Source organism: Sturnus vulgaris, chromosome 2 (genome assembly GCF_052056855.1).
Source record: "Sturnus vulgaris isolate bStuVul1 chromosome 2, bStuVul1.hap1, whole genome shotgun sequence".
In the NCBI taxonomy this organism is placed as follows: Eukaryota; Metazoa; Chordata; class Aves; order Passeriformes; family Sturnidae; genus Sturnus; species Sturnus vulgaris.
This window is the reverse complement of record NC_142244.1, coordinates 44683176-44702600: the sequence shown is the minus strand read 5'-3', so window position 1 is coordinate 44702600 and position 19425 is coordinate 44683176. Positions and strand designations below refer to the sequence as shown.

General features: G+C 34.4%; 1 protein-coding gene across 5 annotated transcripts in view; it reads right to left on the bottom strand.

Moving 5' to 3' along the window:
* DYNC2H1 (dynein cytoplasmic 2 heavy chain 1) overlaps positions 1-19425 on the bottom strand; it is a 145108-nt gene that overhangs the window by 101599 nt on the left and 24084 nt on the right. For 4 of the 5 annotated variants that reach the window (XM_088159415.1, XM_088159414.1, XM_088159416.1 and 1 more), the window contains exons 27-51: positions 18957-19089; positions 18747-18864; positions 18473-18585; positions 18265-18384; positions 17644-17794; positions 15927-16129; positions 15277-15459; positions 14791-14973; positions 14430-14653; positions 13743-13858; positions 12708-12907; positions 11800-12064; positions 11260-11467; positions 10754-10883; positions 9690-9845; positions 8782-9041; positions 7917-8163; positions 7067-7218; positions 6409-6553; positions 5103-5205; positions 3729-3896; positions 3484-3608; positions 2080-2328; positions 1127-1235; positions 10-123 (exon numbers count right to left, since the gene is read on the bottom strand). In XM_088159415.1, coding sequence (XP_088015541.1) covers positions 10-123; positions 1127-1235; positions 2080-2328; positions 3484-3608; positions 3729-3896; positions 5103-5205; positions 6409-6553; positions 7067-7218; positions 7917-8163; positions 8782-9041; positions 9690-9845; positions 10754-10883; positions 11260-11467; positions 11800-12064; positions 12708-12907; positions 13743-13858; positions 14430-14653; positions 14791-14973; positions 15277-15459; positions 15927-16129; positions 17644-17794; positions 18265-18384; positions 18473-18585; positions 18747-18864; positions 18957-19089 — 4175 coding nt within the window. The remainder of the gene's footprint in view (positions 1-9; positions 124-1126; positions 1236-2079; positions 2329-3483; positions 3609-3728; positions 3897-5102; positions 5206-6408; positions 6554-7066; positions 7219-7916; positions 8164-8781; positions 9042-9689; positions 9846-10753; positions 10884-11259; positions 11468-11799; positions 12065-12707; positions 12908-13742; positions 13859-14429; positions 14654-14790; positions 14974-15276; positions 15460-15926; positions 16130-17643; positions 17795-18264; positions 18385-18472; positions 18586-18746; positions 18865-18956; positions 19090-19425) is intronic. The other variant, XM_088159413.1, reaches the window with a different exon arrangement.

Sequence of the window (19425 nt, the reverse complement as noted above, 5' to 3'; positions counted from 1 at the left end):
TTGACATACGGTATGTGAAATAGTTGAAAATTGGTCCTGTAAATCCATCTTGTGAAGCTTGATCCTTCAGAGGAGATAGCAATGGTTCCAATTCTTCTATTTTATACAGCCCAGGAACTTCTCCTATTTCAAGAATGAATTTAAGTCAGATAAAATGCACTATAATTCTTTAAATTACTTTGAAGGCTTCCTTTGAATCCTCTGTATAGAGAATTCAAATTTCATAGTATTCACCTCTATACTTTTCATGAGTATTATCCCACGCACTTAATCATTAGTTTCATGGTATCATGAAAACAAGCAAACAAACAAACAAACAAGGCAAAAAAAACCCCACCAGTGATTCTATTTAACAGTCTACTGTGTTTATACTGCTGAAATGTGTTTGAAAAAAGCTCTATCCAATATACCCAAAGATAGTGACCCAGTACTGCATACAAAAAATCAAAAGAAACTGTCATACACCAGGACAGAGGAACATGAAAGTGAGTAGTCATCTAGATACTCAGACATAAAGTTTTAACACTGGATGATGAAAATCTGATACTGCAAGTAGATTTCAGGTAGCACCTGAGAGACAGAAAGATCTGGTGCTCTTATTAATCAGCTTTTAAACTACAGCAGTTCCAAAATAATCATTTAGCAACTTTGACTCAGTCCTTCAATGATCCCCTCCCTGATCCAGGAACAAAGCTAGACAGTAAAATAAAGTCACTTTTGTTATTGCTGTTTATCATCTCACTATCTTCAGAAAAGTGAGCTTTGCTGATGACTATTTAATTAAAGGACTCAGTCTGTACAATCTAGTAAAACATTGGAAACCTCTCAGGTTTTAGCTTTATTACAAAAGGGAAGCTGAATGCATTTCCATTTTGCTACTACACTTTTATTAAGAACTCCTTTGAAATTAATTAGACGAACTGAAAGCACCTGTACTATAGGGTAAGTTAAACGACAACTAAGTGAAACTTGAGTCAGGTTCCTACATGCAAGTACTCTAAAACAGCACAGAAAGCTAACTAAACCTTCTGATAGAGACATAAAGTTGGAAAACATCTAATTCTGCCTCGTTGAGCTAAGTATGTGTGGTAAAAGTAGTACCAATATCTCTTTGGACTTGACTCACCTGAGGACAGTAAACTGTTGACCATCTCCAGGAAAGTGGAATGAACAAACTGATAGTCTTCGAGCAGCAATACCACCTGCTGTGCTTCAATGCCTGCAAGCTCCATCACCTAGAAGCAGGGAAAACATGTAAATCTCAGTGTATTGTTCAGAAGAGAATGATAATCATACAATATCCCGAGTTGGAAGGGACTGACAAGGTTCATAATCGTACCCTGACTACATATTACATATGTTATTTTCTCCACAGTATCGACACTATTATATAGTCACAAAAGATTTCCAGGTGATTCAGTTAAAAGAGATATCAAATATAAAGATTATTTTACCCAGATATACAACTTAGTAATGAAAAATAATTAAATCATACTCTTTCATAGAGTATATTTATGTATATGACTCGATAGAACTGTATCACTCTTTTGTGTAGGCATGTATCTAGAATTTTCTTTAGCATTGCTGAAGGTAATAAGAAACTATTGATTCAAGGCTTGCATCAGGTTTTAAGTAATATGTAATTTTAAGTAATATACACTTTCATCAATCAATAAAATTTTATTTGATTCAACTACTAATAACTGGCAGACCACAGTAGAGACAGAACATAAAAGTATTAACCAATATGGAAATATATATATGAAAATGGAAATATATATATATGAAAAAGCCTTTCCAATGTTCACATAAACTTCATATTCCTAAGTTCTACAGCAATCAAAAAGAGCTCTAGTATTCCAAAAAGTGGAGTTTCAGTTAATCACTGTGAAGAACAGTATACACATCTAAAGTGAGAACTTCTAAAAAATTACTAGTTTTATTTAGACTGTCATTTTTTTCTTCTCTTAGAATATCTCTTTTACACAACCTTTTGTATCCTTCAAAATTCCCTATTCTTTTTTTTTTCTTTAATATACACCTACAGTATTACACAATAGAAGAAACTGAGTGACTTACATATTTTAGATCACTTTTGAACTGCTTCAGCTGATAACCTCTGGAAATTTTGGGAGTAATCAGAACAGCTCCATGCATATGACTAACTAAAGAGGTAACTGTCCGACGACCTACACCACTCCGTCCTGCCAAAAGCAGTGATCCTCCAGGAAAACTCAGCACTCTGTCCACTTTGGACATATAACTGAGGACTTCATGGAACAGTAAAATATCTATCTCCTTTTTGTCCTGTCCATAATGAATGATACCCTATTAAAAAAAAAGAGAAAAAAAATCTGATCACTAACAATAAACAAAAGCAGTGAGATATGAAAATATCCAACATGTAATATTTTGAAAAGAAGGGCTTAAAAGCTTAAGAGACTACACTGGTGTTCATTCCAAAAAACTGATTTTTGTGGCAGAATTTAGATACCTCACATACCTTTTATGAGTAATAAATCTACCAATAATGAATATACCACACTAAGCCCAGCACCAGACCACCGTGGAAGTCTTTGATATGTTGAAATGGGAATCTACCACTGAACTAATTAAAATTGAATAATGGACCAGAACAAAGTCTGAGCTGTGTCTCTGACTACAGATTAATTAATAACTCAGTAGAGTGTTTTAGGCACCTAATTGCTGCATAATTGCAGATTATGGAAGTGTGAAACATACAGAACAACAGATCCTATTAAATTATTACCTTGTTATACTTATTAAAACCTCATCTTTGAAGTCGAATGTAACCACGCTGCCAGAAAAAAACCAAACCAAAACTAACAAACTCCTGGCTTACTGAGGCCATTGAATTTCATCATTTCCCATATAGTGTATAGATCACAAGTTGGCACTTAAGGAGAGGGAGTAGATTCCCATCTGCAAGGGCAGTCCATCAAACGACTAAGGGTGAAGATCTCAAAACTCTCATCCTAAAAATCAGATAGCCTAGAAGAGTTAAAATGCTTGCACTTCCTCATCAAGCTCACTTTATATACTTTTCTGCTGAAAAGCATGCCAAATCACAGTCCATTTGCATTTCTTCAAACACAAATTATGTTACCATATTGCAAATTCAAAAAGAAATCATTTAATAAAACATATAGGTACTCAAATAATACAAAAATAAATATGGACCCAAATGTTTCTCAAACTGTTGGTTCATCAAACTGTTGCAAATCAGCAACAAATGCAATTGATGTCTTTTCATTAATGTAACCTTGCTACATGATACTTCCTACTGCCTGCCACATAACATCACAAGTCTTCCCTTGCTTCACCAAATTCAGAAGGTGATTCTCTAAACAAGAGGCAGCCCCCACCATAAACCTGGTTGCTTGCATCCTACTCTTCACCAAAACTGTCTAGAATCGTTGCTTTGAACCCTTGCTGTGTATATATTCTTGAATCGAGTCTCACTTTCTGAATAACATCTTTCAGGTCTGTTGAGTTTAGTCTGCCAAGCGGCCTCCCATGTGCTGGTAGTGCCTGGCCTGATGTGATGAATGCCTCTTGACAAGCTCCCCAGGTTACATAAAAGGTATCTGTAAAAAAAAAAGGAAACATTTGAAACTTTAGGTGTTCAACTCATATGCTATCTGTCTTGACTAGGCACTTCCTAAACAAATATTTCAAGTTTGTGTGATATGCTTCAAATGGCTTACCTGCCATATTGTCCAGAACATCTGAGCCCCAATCACCCTGAAACACTTTGGTCATAATGTTATCAAATATTTGAAGCTCTTTCATGCCAACAATTCTGTCACGGAACAAGCGACGTGCTTCATAAGCAAGAACTTCCAATACAAAGTCTGCAGTTTGTATTGATGAACCTACAAAATTTAAGGAGAGAAATAATTTTATATATTTATAATAAATTTTCAAATTTCCACTTCAAAATATGAAATTTAAAATGAGCAAGAGAAATTACATACCAGCAGGAGAGCATCGGTAAGGAAGAAATAAGAGAAAAAGTAAACATTATGAAGTGCTTCTTAATAATTTCTTTATGGATCATGACAAGATAAAATTAAATATATTCTATTAAAGCAAGTTCTCTCTATTAAAACAAGTGTCAGCTTCTAACAAAAATGAACAAGGTATTACACACAAAGTTAAAAGTAAAAGTCCGTTTTCCAGACAATGAAACCAAGAAAATCCAGAAGACATTTTTAAATGGGAAGAGAAAGACTGATAACAAATACTAAATTAAGAATAAATACCCAAAACAGTCTGTGTTAGAAAATGCCACTAGAGATTCCAAATCTTAAATATTCCTCACAAAAGTAAAAAGGAAGGTGAGTAAATAACAAACTTTGTTGTTCATCACTGGAAAAGCATGCATATGTCAGCATCAAGTCCTTAAATGAGCTGAGATTACCCATTCATTGATTGCCTGTGAAGCTTTTCTGATATCATTCAAGCTGCATTTACCATCTCATGGTCCCAGAAAATAAGTGGAAAGGGAGCACAGCATTCTTATCACTTTTATCCTCTTTAAGCAGCCCTCTATGCAACCTTCTAGTCAATGTATGAGCTAATTGCTCATGATATAGTAAAAATACCAAATTCAGAGACAAAAACAATATTAGACAGCAGCCAATGAAGTATGTGTATAAACCAGGTTTATAAAACCAGGGATAGCAGGAGACAAGCATAAGAGACAAGACTCTGGGAATCCAGAAAACAATACATATGCTCAAAAAAACCCCAAGACAAAACACAAAAAATCACAGAACAAAAAAGTGAAGAGTAGAGGGCACAGTTCAAGTTCCCATAGTAAGAAGGCAGTCCCAACCTACTAACTTCCCTTAAACCATAAATAGCTCCCACACATATTTTAAAACATCTTTGGATTTTTCTAAACTTGTTTACTCTTACGTTGTGGAATGAACTGTCAGGCATTTTTTCCCTCTATCGAGTTACAGACAGTTCACAGCTTAAAAGATCAATGTGGAGCCAACAGTAAGACTGACATCAATAACAATCTAGGCCATTTTAGGACTACTTTATTAATGATAACCAAATAAGTGACTTACCACCTTCTAAATCGTATCTGAATAAACCAAGAACCCACTGAGTAAGAATACATGGTGTAAAAAGGTAATGACTGTGATCATCAACTGTGAATTTTGCTCGTACCTAAAAATGGGAGTTAAGGAAAGAAAAAAAAGTGATATTGTAAAATGCAAAGCACTTTTTCTAAGGTACCAGATAGATTAGTTTTCTAGTTGGTGAACATTTAGATATTTTATGAATGCACTCTTTGTTTAAATCTTATTTTCTGACCACAAAAGATTTCCTCAGAACATTTTTCTGTACTATTTTTGATGGAAACATCTCACCTGGGGCTATTAGTGCAGCATTATCAGAAAAAATACAAATTTTTTTTGAAACAATACCAAATATGAAACACAAAGGCAATACTGAAATTTAATTTAAAAACCTACCTAAATTATTAACATTTTCTCACTGAAACCTACCTAAATTAGTAATGCTTTCTCACTACAAAACACTTCATACTTACTCTTCTCCCAGAGAGGATATTTGACTTTATAACTACATCTTTAATTCAAGAAATAACTGCTTTCATCAGTGTAATGAGACTTAAACTCGTATTTCTTGGAATACATTGATAATGTCACATGAAACTCCTGCTAACAGGTGCATGTCAGCAAGTGACTAAACCCAGTAGTCATAAGGATCAAGTATCATGCTTCTGCCTGGATGGGGACATTGACACATTCTACAGTAAGCACCACACAGTACCTTCCCCAGTAAGGCTATGTACTGATTAGGAAAAGCAAGCAGTTAAGCCTTTTGCTAGATAGAAGCCAAAAAAAATTCAAATGAGCAGCTAAAAAGAACTTGTATCCAGTTTTAAACACCTGCTTTTAACAGTGTACAATTTTAATGGGAAGTTTTTATGTTTGTAAAGGACTCCACCCTCATATCTCCTTCTGTGTTCATAATAGCATCCATAACAACTGGGGACACAATCACCTGTTGCACTGTTTCCTCATCCATGAAGTAGGAAAACACTATTGTCCACATTTTATAAATCAGGAACTACAAGTATAGAAGTGTTCAGATGTGTGCCAAAATCCTAAAACAAATCTATGGGAAAGCAATAGCACTTACTGCTTACTCTGCTTGCTTCTAATACCTAGGACTCTCTGACAATAAGAAGTTCCAAAACTGATGTCAACTTTATTAAAAAGATACAAACATAGATTTTAATACTGATAAACCTTTCTACTTACTTGTTAATATCAAAAGCTAATTATTTGTAATAAAATATCTGAATTCTCCATCTCCTTGAAGAAAGAAAAAAGGTTTCCATACCTGTTCATAGATCTGAACCATAGATCCTGCTAGCTGATGTATTTTTGCTGAAGAACCCCAAACAGGGTGATTCTTTAGGTTCTTCTGTAGTACGGGTTCCAAGTAGGCACTATAAATAATTTGCAGTTGTTCTCTTTCTGGATAGCTAAAAGGGGAAAAAACCTAATCATTAAGGACTTCTTCTACTTAATTAAAACTGAGCTAAACTTATATACACAATTACTGAGAAATTTCATTGAATAGTATTTCCATCCAGCAGCGAAGTAAAATTATAATTTTATTACATTAGGCCACTCAGAAATTTTCTAAATAAATCTGTTGATATGCTCAAACTTAAAAATAAATAAATAAATTTAAATTTCTCTAACTTTTTAACCAAATAGCATCTTAATATAATGCTGCAGTTTACTGCAAGCAAAATTATCCAACAGGAAACATATTTCAAACACTTCACTACCAACAGGCAGCTGTAGATTCCTCTTAGCTGACTCCAGTGCCAAGAAGTACCAAACGGCACCGAATCTGACAATCACAAACTGTGAGAAAAGATGAAAGACTAGAACAGCCACATCTTTGTAAACACTAAATTAACAAGTGGCCCTTATAAAGAGAGGCTGAATCTGAGTTCTGAGAGTTAGACTAATTTATATATACTTACTCAATTGCACAGAGACGAACAATAGAAGTAAATCTGGAGGTAAGTTTATGTCTTCCTAATGTTCCTCCAGCTGACATGGAAGCCACAATTTGGATGCTTTCTAAACCAACCCATTCCAGATTTTCATCATAAAATCCTTGATATGTAAGAACCTTTAATAATTAAATAAATACTTAATTAAAGGAAAGCCAACAGAGTATCATACAAAGTAAAATATAATAAAAGAGTGAGAAGTATACCATTATTTCTGCTTTCTTAATTTCCTGAGTTGTCTCACTCCTCACAATTTTGTCATCTGCAGATATGCAGGACTCCATTGTCCCAATCACTAATGAAGATGCTAAAAGAGATCATGGCTTCCAAGTAGACTCTGTACCACTGATGATCACCTTCTGGGCCTGGCTCCTCAGCCAGTTTTCAACCCAGTTCACTATTTGCTTATGCAGCCTGTATCAACAGCTTTTCTTCTGAGGATCTTTTAGGAGACAGCATCAATGGTCTTAGTGAAGTCCAGGTAGATTATATTCACTCTCTACCCCTCATCAAGCATGACTTGACCCTGGTGAATCCATGCTAACTGCTCCTGGCAATCTTCTTGTCATTCATATGTCTACTGCACTGTAACTCATTGAGACGAGGGCTGTCTTTATTTATTTATTTATAAAGATCAGCCAAATAAAAATGGTATCTTATTTCTGGCTGACACCTACATAGTCAAAGTACAAACAAAACTACTGCCAATACATGATGTAGGATTTTAACACTGAAATTAAACAATATAGGTATTTACTACATGCACTAAATTACATCCAGCATACTTGAATCTCTTTATATAGATGTAAGAGTTCACCTGCTGTAGAAAAGCCACAAGAGTGCTTGTTCCCCATTTATCAGGTTTGGGTAGATTGATGTCTTTTAAGTACAAAACAAGCCTTTCACAGTCCTTTGGTCTGTACACTCGTCCAGTGTTTGTGCTGATTACAATGCAAGTCTGACTTAATTTCTGTAGAAGATGTTGAGAAGTAGTCTGTGCACTGCAGTGAACAGTAGCGATGTGAGTGGAGCGGAGCTGAGAAAATGCATAGTGAAGCAGCATCCTAGAAAACCAAGCATGTACATATATATGAGCATAAATAAAATGCTGTGTATCCAAAGATATTTTATAGTTTTTGAATCAAAATGCATATACTACATCCTATATTAATGGAATAGGCAGACCGTGAGGTTTGCTGAATTCAACATTTGCCTTTAAAACTAACATTTTCCATTCAGAAAATTCAATGAAACTGTAGTGCACAAAACAAACAGCTGATTTAATATCTTGATTATAGTGACCCAAATCATCTAAATAAGGAATCTAATAAGGGCAACAGGATGTGCTAAGTTGAGTTGCCTGCACAAGGCATCTAAAGCCACTTGAAATGAGACTGGATATCATGTGCCTCTAAGCTGTTGCTCCATGACAGTAGGTCTTCCACAGATCCTGTTTCGTATCTAAAAGCCATATTCAGATGCCTTAGATGCATAGTGAGTCTGAACTGTCCTGGTAGAACTTAGTAAGAATTTACTTATTTGCCACTACATAAGGTTTGTTTAATTAATGACCTAAACAAGTCATATTCTATCAGAAAGTCATATGATAATTATAAAAAAAATTACAAATTCTGTTAAACAACTATAAGTATATTTTACTTAAAGTAAGAACTATGTTTTACCCCTTTCCACATCCTTCAGGACCCACAAGAAGAAATGGCTGCTTATTATTAATATCTAGCCATGGTCTAAAGTAATCTAAACCTCTCTGCATGTCAGGGGTTTGGATGACAGGAAGTGATTGGAGATTAGTGAAGTCATCAGCTGTTAGATGTTCAGGTTTTTTCAGCTGATACAGCATTAGCTCTCCAGTGTTTGTGTCATAATATGTGTCCAGGGGCTTTCTTGGATCAGGAGGAGACTCTTGTGCCCAACTGAAGATCTTTAAAAAAAATAAAAATAAAGCTTTTGTTAAATCCATACTCCTAACAACAAAATCTACCATTTCAAGCTAGCTTAAAGAATGTTCAAAGAATACTTATGCAAAATCAAACATATAATTCTATGATTTGATAGTTTGAGGCTGCCTTTGAAAATTCAGTATCATGCATATGCTTTATGATTAAGTCCTTAACTAAAAAATATTACTCTTCCACACTTCTCCTTTTCATAATATAAAGATAAATTTAAGATATATTTAATATAAGAATATAAATTTAATTAAATTGCATTTAGAAAAGCTTCAAATTTTCTTATATTAGGCATCCTCATAAGAAGAATACCTAAGAATACCTCCCTGATGAGGTGCAAAGTCCTGTTATTATTTCAAGTATTGTGAACAGAAAAAAAACCCCACAAAAATAAATCTGAATTGCATATACAATACGCATAGAAAAACACAGTTTGCTACAGTGGGTCCTTGCACTAAGCAGTATGGACAAAGGCAGTTCACTATCTCTTGTTACAGGACCAAAAGATTGCTATCTGGGATGGATGCAATGTATCAGTGACACATAAAACATTCCTTCACTTCTCAGATATTTCCCTACAGGTAACACAAATCAAAATCAAATTAGAGCACAGAAATTACCTCTTTTGCAAATTCTTGTCGTGACTTCATGCTGAGATTGCCACCAAGACCACGTAACAAGTTAATAATAAACTGTCCACGATCAGTACTTCCATGAAGATGAGACAGTCCATTCATCACAGTTCCAACTAAACTTGTTTCTACTACAAAGTCATTCTGTAAATTGAAAGATGGACTAGATTTGAATATATTCCTCAATATAAATGTGTAGTGTTGCTAGCATGCTTTTATTACCTTTGCTTTTTGACATTTACACAACTGAGGAAAGATCTCAATACAGCTATTGCTGTAGAAAATTCACTTTACGTTAAATTATTTCTAAGCATTGATCTGGAGGTTTTAATTCCAGACAATGAGTTCATGTAATTTAGGACAAACAATCAGAATTTTCCTCAGAGATTTTGAGAATCTATAAGGAATAAACATAACTGTACACTGGAAATATTCCTTTTTAATGGACTGTTTATGGATTTTGCTCTTTGGCACCAACGAGAATTTGCAGCCTCAGGAACAACGCCATGGTTTTCGTTTGAGACTTTAGAAGCCTAAAAAATGCCATGGGTAAAAGAACTAGGAGGAAAAGCAATTAGAAGAACACAGAATGACCACGTATGTTCCCCAGGAGGAGGTAATATACATTTCTTAAACACTAGCACAGCGGCCACAGCAATGGAGAAGTCTCCTAAAAGATATTTTCAGCACATAAGCTACTTGATCAATGCAAATCCAAGTCCTCCAGAAGGGGAGTCAGGGAAGCATCATTAGTGTGGTCACAGCACCAAAACTGCAGGAGTCCAAGAAGGCTTTAGACAACCCTCACAGGTGTATGGTTTGATCCTTGGGGTGGTCCTGTGCAGGCCCAGGAATTGGACTTCAATGATCCCTGTGGGTCCTTTCCAACTCAGGATATTCTACAATTCTGTAATTCTTTCAAAAAAGCACTGAGTTATTTTTTTTTTTATTACAGTTCAGAAAATAATCGGAATGACCTATTCAGTGCTGAACTAGAAAAATGGATCATATTTAAGAGAAGCTGCAATTTGATTAAGTATTCATTGACTAACCTTCTTTACAACCCAGTTTAAAGCCTTTTCAAAATAGTCCCCAATCCAATTTTCAAGATTGTATCTGCATTCTTCAGGCTGACTTCTTATCCAAGACTTTATTAGAGCATTAAGATCTGTATCTTCATCACTAAGTCAAAACAAAACAAGATTCAGATAAATACGAGATATCAATGTCTTTAAATAGACTGTTTTAAAGGAACAACAAAATTCCAGAAAAAGTCTGGGAAAATACTTTAACAATTTCAAACCAATATTTGGGCTTTCCAATACAGAATTCACAATGTCTTTTAGAAAAAAACTGTGGTGTTTCAGTCAAAAGTTTATAATAAACACCACAGAGGGGATATGCAACCTAAAGAAACTTCCTAACCTAAAGAAATGTCCCTAATAGCTGGTTTCCTAAGTGTAAGCAACTAAGCAACTGCTCCCTTCACTTAAGAATAACTTTCAAGAAAAGTAAGTATGTATTTGCTTACTTTAAATGTAATACTCCTGTGTCTTACCTCAGAAAGATCATTCCCATTCGAGATATTGTAGCAGGAGAGGCACAGCTAAGGTCATGAGTTTCAAATATAAAGTTGACATTTGAACCAAACTGAATTCTTTCTCCACTGGGCATAGTCAACAGCTTGTTGTCATCCAAAACAGAATTCAAAGATTCAATCCATTCAGGATCAATATCACCATCACAAATTATCCATGAAGTAATATCTATTTCCAGACACAAAAATAAAATATCAAACCCGAGAAAAACAGTTCAAAAATATCACCCCTTGCTATCTTAACGTTATTTATTATTCTTCTTTCATTATGATTTACAGTTCTATGAAGGCACTCCTCACATGCTTTACCTTCTGCTGCCTATTTTTGCTTTCTTATCACAAAATTTGTAAAGAACGTACCAAGGCTTTAGGCTACGATTGTTACCAGAAATTCTTCTTGCCTAATGCTATGCACAAATAATAACACAACATAAAGAAGTACTTGAAGAGGGCGATGTCAGTAATTGCAGTGTAACAATCTGCAGTCCCTCCCAGACGTACCTCGGGGCTCCCGCACCACTTGCCGAGCGCTGTTTGTAAGCACTCCATCAGACCATTCCCTGGTATCCATGTCAATGCGGCCCAGCAGCTGATGCCGAGGCATGGCTTTGGGATTCATGGTGTACTGCTTCACTACTTTGCCAGTTTTACCAAGGGCTGCCTTTAACATCCGCCAGAGCGTTGATTTACCTCCACCACTTGGACCTACGATAACTACACCCATCCTCTGACGCAGCTGCTCATATAACTCCAAAGCCTTCTTGATCTAGACAATGAAAGAGATAATGGCTATGGGAAACTCTAAAGCTAAATTTCTGAGATTTACTTTGCATGCAGATACTTTCTAGAATTTTGGTTTTTTCAACAACAGATATTAGCAGGTATATTTAAAATTATGATACTAAATTTTATTAAGAAATTTTTTTTACATGTTAGAAGCATTTCACTAAATTATTATACAAAAATAATAGCCATCTTTGGGCATGTTTTTAATGAAAATTTAACAAATCTTCAGTCACAGAACTTCATCCAGTTCTACGATAAATAAAGAAAAACAAGGCAGAGAACTGCTTGTGAAAATCAAATATTCACATATTTCATTCTTTCACTGTCCAAAATATTCACTGGCATTTGAACCTGGCTTGAATGAAAACGTGTGTCACATGTTCACACCTTAATTTTCCTTGCACTATTTTTCTTTGAATTACATAATTGATCTACCATGCTTCAAACACACATCTAATGTTTTGTGTATATGTAATTAAAATCGAACTACCAGCTATTCTCACTTTTTTATAAAAGATTTTTCAAAAGAAAACAGAAATTAGTCAAATGAATGTAATATTAATCAGTTCTAATTCAGAATAATACTGTTTTGTTGCTCTAGTTGATGCAACAACTGTTTTCACCTGTGTGCTTATGATTTCCAAGTTTGCTTCTTCAAAGACTTGTTGTAAAGCTGCAGTTAATTCAGCATATTCCACCTCTTTAGAATCAGTGCCAGGAAATACATCTTTAACCAGCTCATCAAAACGTGTACAGTCTGCAAATGTAAGCTTTGATGTGGTGTTCAGCCGCAAAGCTTGAACCACTATGTGACTTTCATTAACTGGAAAGAAAAACAAAGACAACAGATCGATTTAAGCTGTGTCAACACTACTCAGATGTTGAAAGTAGAACTGGAGCATAGATTCCAGAATTCTAGTTCATGTACCATTCCACTTGGAAGCTAGGCATACCCAGGCATACTTAGTGTAAGTATGATATATGGCCACAAATGCATTCTATCCTGAGATGAGGTGGTTATGATGCTGGTCAGATGCAGACCATTTGTTATGTCAAAATTTGTAAACTTTCAGACATATGCTGTTTAAGCAAACAAACAGGAACCAGTAGTTGTCTCCTAAAGATGTGAAATGCTCATCCATTCCACACACTTTAATTCCCTCTCATTTAACACCTAAACAACAACGACTTAAAAAATATTTTTAAAATGCAGTGACTCAGTCTAGTCCAATATATTTCTATCATTTCTACTGATCCTTACAGTTTTCTCTGTCTACCAATCTGAATCCAGTGCCATGTGACAATTTTTGCAAAACTCAAATAGAGTCAAAATGGTCTGATAACTAATGAATACTGACAGCATCAGAGGATCAAATTTCCTGTCCTAAGCCAAGGGAAAACAAGTCTTTGAGAATCATTTAAAATGGTTCCCAAATGAAGTCCTATAATCTGTGTTTTTATAAAAGCTCAATCTACAATATGAAAAATCTTAAGTCATCTCCTAGTGAAGGTGGGCTTTCATAGATACTTTCTTCTTTTCTAAATTGCTTACAGATGTAATCTATAGCTTTTTAAAACTCTAGTGAACAAGAAAGTTGGAGTGAATTATATTTTTACAAGTTCCTAAAGAATCAGGAGTTTGGTATGGTCAATCTTACCTTCTTGCTTTGCATCGCTTTTCTTCAGCTGATGAAGAAGACTGCCACAGCCTCTCAAAACAGTCTTCAGTGCTCGTAAACCCCAATCATAGTGCTGCTGTGGTGTCAGAAGCTCCCTGAATGTAAAAAAACAATATTGTAATAAGCTCTGGGTGACAGCATCTGAAATTTTGGGCTGGTGAATGAACACACCTATAATACAGGTTTGGTCAAAAGAGAAATTGGCATGTATTTGTAGTGTCATCTGTAATGCATTTCAGAAACACAGCAATGACACACAGCAATTTTCAGAGGGGTTGAATATATTCAATATATATTTATTACTGACCCTAACAGCATTCCCTATAACTTCTGATCTTTGTACTCGCTAATGCACATAATTTTAACCAAATAGTTGCTTGCATTTCAACAATTTTAAGAGTTCAATACAATACAATGCTTTTGAACGTTCATATGCTCACGTTTCTATTTATGAGGTACTAGGGGAGCAGCAATTTGCTCCCTTGAGATTGTAACTGAATTCAAGACATTTTCACATCTCGACCTCCCAATATATTGCACTATTTTAACTCTGTAAGTTAAAAGTATCTATACAGAGATTTTCATGGTAAACCATATAGATTTAAGAGCTACAAGGGAAGAGAATTAGAAGGGGAATAAGAAGGAGATGGGGTGGTGATAGCTTACCTTGCTAGATTAAAAATAGCCACTAATTTTCTACCCAATATTTTAGCATCCTTAAAGCCTTCTGAATACAAAATTACTTCTGCAATGAGTTCATTGTCTGGATGAGTCATAGCAACTGGCCTGAAAAGTTGCTTGAGGTTATCAGGCAGTTTTTGTCTTCCTCCATAACCTTTTCCAGCAGGATTCAGAGTGATAAAAATTCCAGAATTAGGATCCATTTCAACCTAGTATTGGAATTGCATTGTAATGATATATTGTCAGATGAAACAGTATTGAGAAATGCTGGGTGGACTATGTTTAGTTATAGTAGTCAGATTTTAAGTGTGGCTGATGTGAACAAGATAATTAAGTTTTGCTGTACCTTTTTGCCAAGCATCTCACATACAGGACTGTGTTTCTTCAATGCATGTTGAATTGTCTGAACCTGCATGGATACTGCAGACAATACAGCTTCCTCAAGTCTATTGAATTCATCAAAACAGCCCCAGGCACCACACTTCACCAAGCCCACAAATATGCGTCCCATTGACTTCACATCAATGCCCTTGAAATTGAAAAGAATGTTGTCAAAATTCAAATAACAAGAAAATATAAAAGAATGTCCTCCCATCCACTAAAAAGCAGGTCCTTGAAAATATCCACAAATTTCTAATGGCAACTGACAAATTATCAGAATCATTTCCAACATAATTTCAATACAACTCCTACTAAAAATAATAATAATAATAATCATTATCTAGCTAATAAAACAATATTATAATTTTAATATTATTTCTGGAATATAATATTGCTTTATGAAGTATGGGTATAGATATCTATTTCCTAAATTAAACACAAACATACTCACCTCATCACAATTAAAGACTAATACTTGTCTTCCAAGAATCCCACCCAAGGCCTTTACTGATTCTGTCTTCCCAGTTCCAGCTGGACCATAGGGATTTCCTCCAAGGCCCATCTTCATGGCCTGAGTAAGAGTTAGGTAACACTTATCTGTCAAAGGTGTATAAACAAGTTTTTGGGAAATCCCCTGTAGAAACAAAACAAATTGCATTGATTTGTAAACAGAAAATACTGGCAATTTAATTTCATTAATTTTATTCATAAGTAATTAATTTGATAATATAAAGCAACAGCCAAAATTTCTGTATCATTAAGAATATGAATTTATTTACAAAGCTGTCCTAGTTATATATCAAATGCCAATGTATTGCTCAATTTTTTTCACAACTACACGCGAAACTGCACTCAGATATATAAAAGCAAGCATACTAAAAAAAAATTATATGATAATGCAGCTACTTTGATACAACTTATATTTACCCCATCAGCATCAGGAATTAAAATTATTACCCTATCTTTTAATATTATCTATGAAATAGCATGTTAAGGACATAATAAACTTTAGAAAAATGGTAACAGGAGACAATCAGCAGCATGTACGAAATGAGACAGTGTTTGACTCATCTATAAAAGCCATTACGTAAAATACCATACCTGATATTCATAAGTATATTGGAGTTCAGCATCTACCATCTGAACATAACATTTTTGGTCGTTCATATAAAATCTCAGCTGCTTTTTCCAAGCCCAGTCTTCAACATTGTGAACCTCAGCTTGATTCAGCTGTTTCACCACATCGATGTTGTGAATTATATCAAGAATCAGAGCTTTAAGCTTGAGTTCGAGGATGCCAGATTCTGCAAATAATCACACCAAAAGAAAATATCACACCAGTGTAGCAAGGAAGACACATATTACCCATTCACAATTTCATTGTGCTGCTTTCTATTATCAATAGATTTTATTGAGATCTTGATTAAATTATATAAAGGTGTTTTATCTTTTAAAGCAAGCAGCATAAAATAAGATCCTGACAAACAATGTAAATCATGTAACTTCAGTCATTTTGAAGTTATTTTTTCTGCCTCTGCATGGTGGGGAGATGGGGGAAAGGGTCAGACAGAGGCAGTGGGGGGGAGAGAGGGGGGGAGGAAAAAGCAGAGGGAGAGGCTTTTCTGCAAAGCAATTTATGCCAAGAAGTGTTAATAGCCATGTCTACTTCATCAATCAGTGTGGACCAATCTGCTGGGTGATCTGCTGAGCACCTGAAAACCACACTACACACACTGGAGATTTTACTCAGAATAATTATGGCGATGGGGAGTGAAAGTTCATTAAAAGATTCAGTGCATTAAGTGTACTCTTAGAGCATACTGTTTAGTTTCATTGAAAGAAATCCAGTTAGTGTGTTTCGATACCATTCCATGATGGGAATTAAAGCACAGTTAAGTAGCTTCAAAATCCCACCTAGTCTCCAAACTAAAACATTAATGTAATGTATTATACAATAGATGAAATGAACACTCCTCTGTAATTCATGAAATTTCTCAAGTAGCTATAGAAAGAGCACAGAAAGGGAGCTCAGATAAAGAACCACACTTACAGACTTCCGGAGGTAGGTGATATGAATCCAACTTATTGTAACTTATTAATTAATGTATCAGATGTTTACAGTTCACAAATTGTAAACTAGAATTTAATGCAGTAAGCAGCTATACAAATGTGGTGGAAGATTATCAACTATATATTGAGTTTCTTTATACCTAAGATAAAAGCCCTCTCACCAAACTTGCAGTGGAGGCTTTTTTATCTAAGCAGTCACTCGAAGCCCCACCTCTCATCAAAAGAGCAGAAAAAGCATTCAGACACATAACTATTCTAAACTATTCAGACTATGTAAGATTCAGAACAAACATGTCTTGAGAATAACTAGCTTATTTTGCCTTAAAGGTACTCAAGAATTATTAGTTCAGCAGCAGATGTATATGTCTAACATAGAAAAAGAGAACCACCCAAACAGTTGAGCAGAATATACTGGCTTGACATAATGTACCTCAACTGCTGTTTGCCCACTTCTTGTGAAACAATAGATATATAAGCTAAAAGACAGAAACTTACTAAAAAAATTAATAGGTCTCCAAATACATAAATTCTCCAAGATATTTTCTAATATATATATAAATCCTTTTGTTTACTTTGAAATATTAATGACTCTAATCTTGGCTGTAATAGGTGAGTGACTTTATGTAACTCAGCTTTGTGAACTCAAATTGAGACAGATTTATGTAATTTCCTGTTTAAATAAACAATGTAAAATACTACACAACTGTAGTAATAATAAAGAATTACATAATAATTATCATTTGTATACCTGTACTCCCAGTATCTTCTATGCCACTACCAATGCTAGTATAATGGTCCAGTTTAGCTGTGAGTTCTAATTCTAATTGTTGCAGATTATGGTTTTTGATAGCACTTTCAACATCTTCAGTGAACAGAATTTGTTCTGCCAAGGAAAGAATCTTCGGAAAAGAAAGTTCAAGTTATATTTTATAAATACCAAACATATATACAAACTAATCAGTTTTTCAATAATTTGCAATTGTTTATTATGTCTGATATTTTAAATATTTGATTGCATAATTTTTAAACAAAGCTCTACATTTGCTATGATCCTAAGAACAAATAAAGCCATCTCAAAATCTGGCAAAATTTTGCCAAAACTTGCAATGTAATCTAATACAGCAAGTCTTTTCCATTAAGTGGTATGTCAGACTGCCATGTAAAAGACTTGAATATTTCAAATGTTTGCAAAGGAATTTAATAAGTGCACATATTTTTAAGAACCTCTCTACATGAAAAATGAGTAAAATGGATTTGATTTGGGTTGTTTTCTTCCAAATCTAAATGCACAGCTCTTCACAAAACTAAAAAAAGTATCTTATTTGTTAATTCTAAGACTACACAGTGACATTACTGGATCAACTACTACCTGGGAAGGAAAGAGCGATGGATCAATTGAACCTTGTGATTTTCTTCCAGCATCAACACAGTCAATTAACATTTTCTTCAGGGTCTCCTTCATCTCCAAAGCCAAACTGTTTAGCCATACCTGACAAAGAGACGAGAAAACTCAAAAATTACGTTACAAATTAATTTCTCAAAGATGTTTGAACTAGACTACGATGTGATTTCCTTACCTCTACATCATTTGATAGAAGAACTTTATTTCTAAGTGGTACCGTTTCTCCTTCTACAGATTTCATGGCAACTATGTATTTAAATTCTTCATCAAAGCTCACACTATTAATGCCTATTAATCAGAAAACATCAATAAAGTTATATATCCTCAAAGTCAAACATATATTACTAAGTGTCTAGTCATGGAAAGAGAGGAACTGCAACATACTATTTGGCTTCAAAAAAGCTTATCTCTAAATAAGTAAATTTCACAAATGAAGATTTATGCATTACCAGCAAAAAGTTTCTTAAGATGAGACTGGATAACCAGAGGATTTGTGGACTGTCCTAAAATTTCTAATAAGTCATCATCTCCAATGAAATAGAATCTTGGAAATGCTGAGCGCTTTTCCTATAGAAAAACAGAATAAATATTTTTTTTTTTTATTTCAACCAAAGTTTACTGACTTTCTTTATTAAAAAATGTATTAATGTTCACTGTACCTCCAAAAACTCATTCAGAGATTTCTGACACCTTTGAAGCTGGTCAAGTATGGTAGTTAAGGTATTTTTTATTCCTGCCTGGGCATTCAGCGATGTTATCCTATTGTCACTCTTAATATCTGACATAATGAATCTTGACAGGAAAAAAAAGTAAATTCATAAATCATTACAATTTTTATTTAAATATGACATATATAAAGTTAAGTAAATAAAAATTAACACACAGGCAAATAATATAAACAGCTGATACATAACTTTTAGGTTTCATGAATGAAACATTACAGAATTTACCTCAACATCTCACCAATGTAATTTAAAACAATGGTTTCTTGCTAAAATTTCTCTACCCAGAACCAAGAAAATTCAATTCTTGACTTTTATTTCCATTTAAGTGATTTCAACTCAAGCCAAGACAGATAATGGTACATATCTTTCCATTTTTCTAAAACCTACTCCATTTTTTATCTTT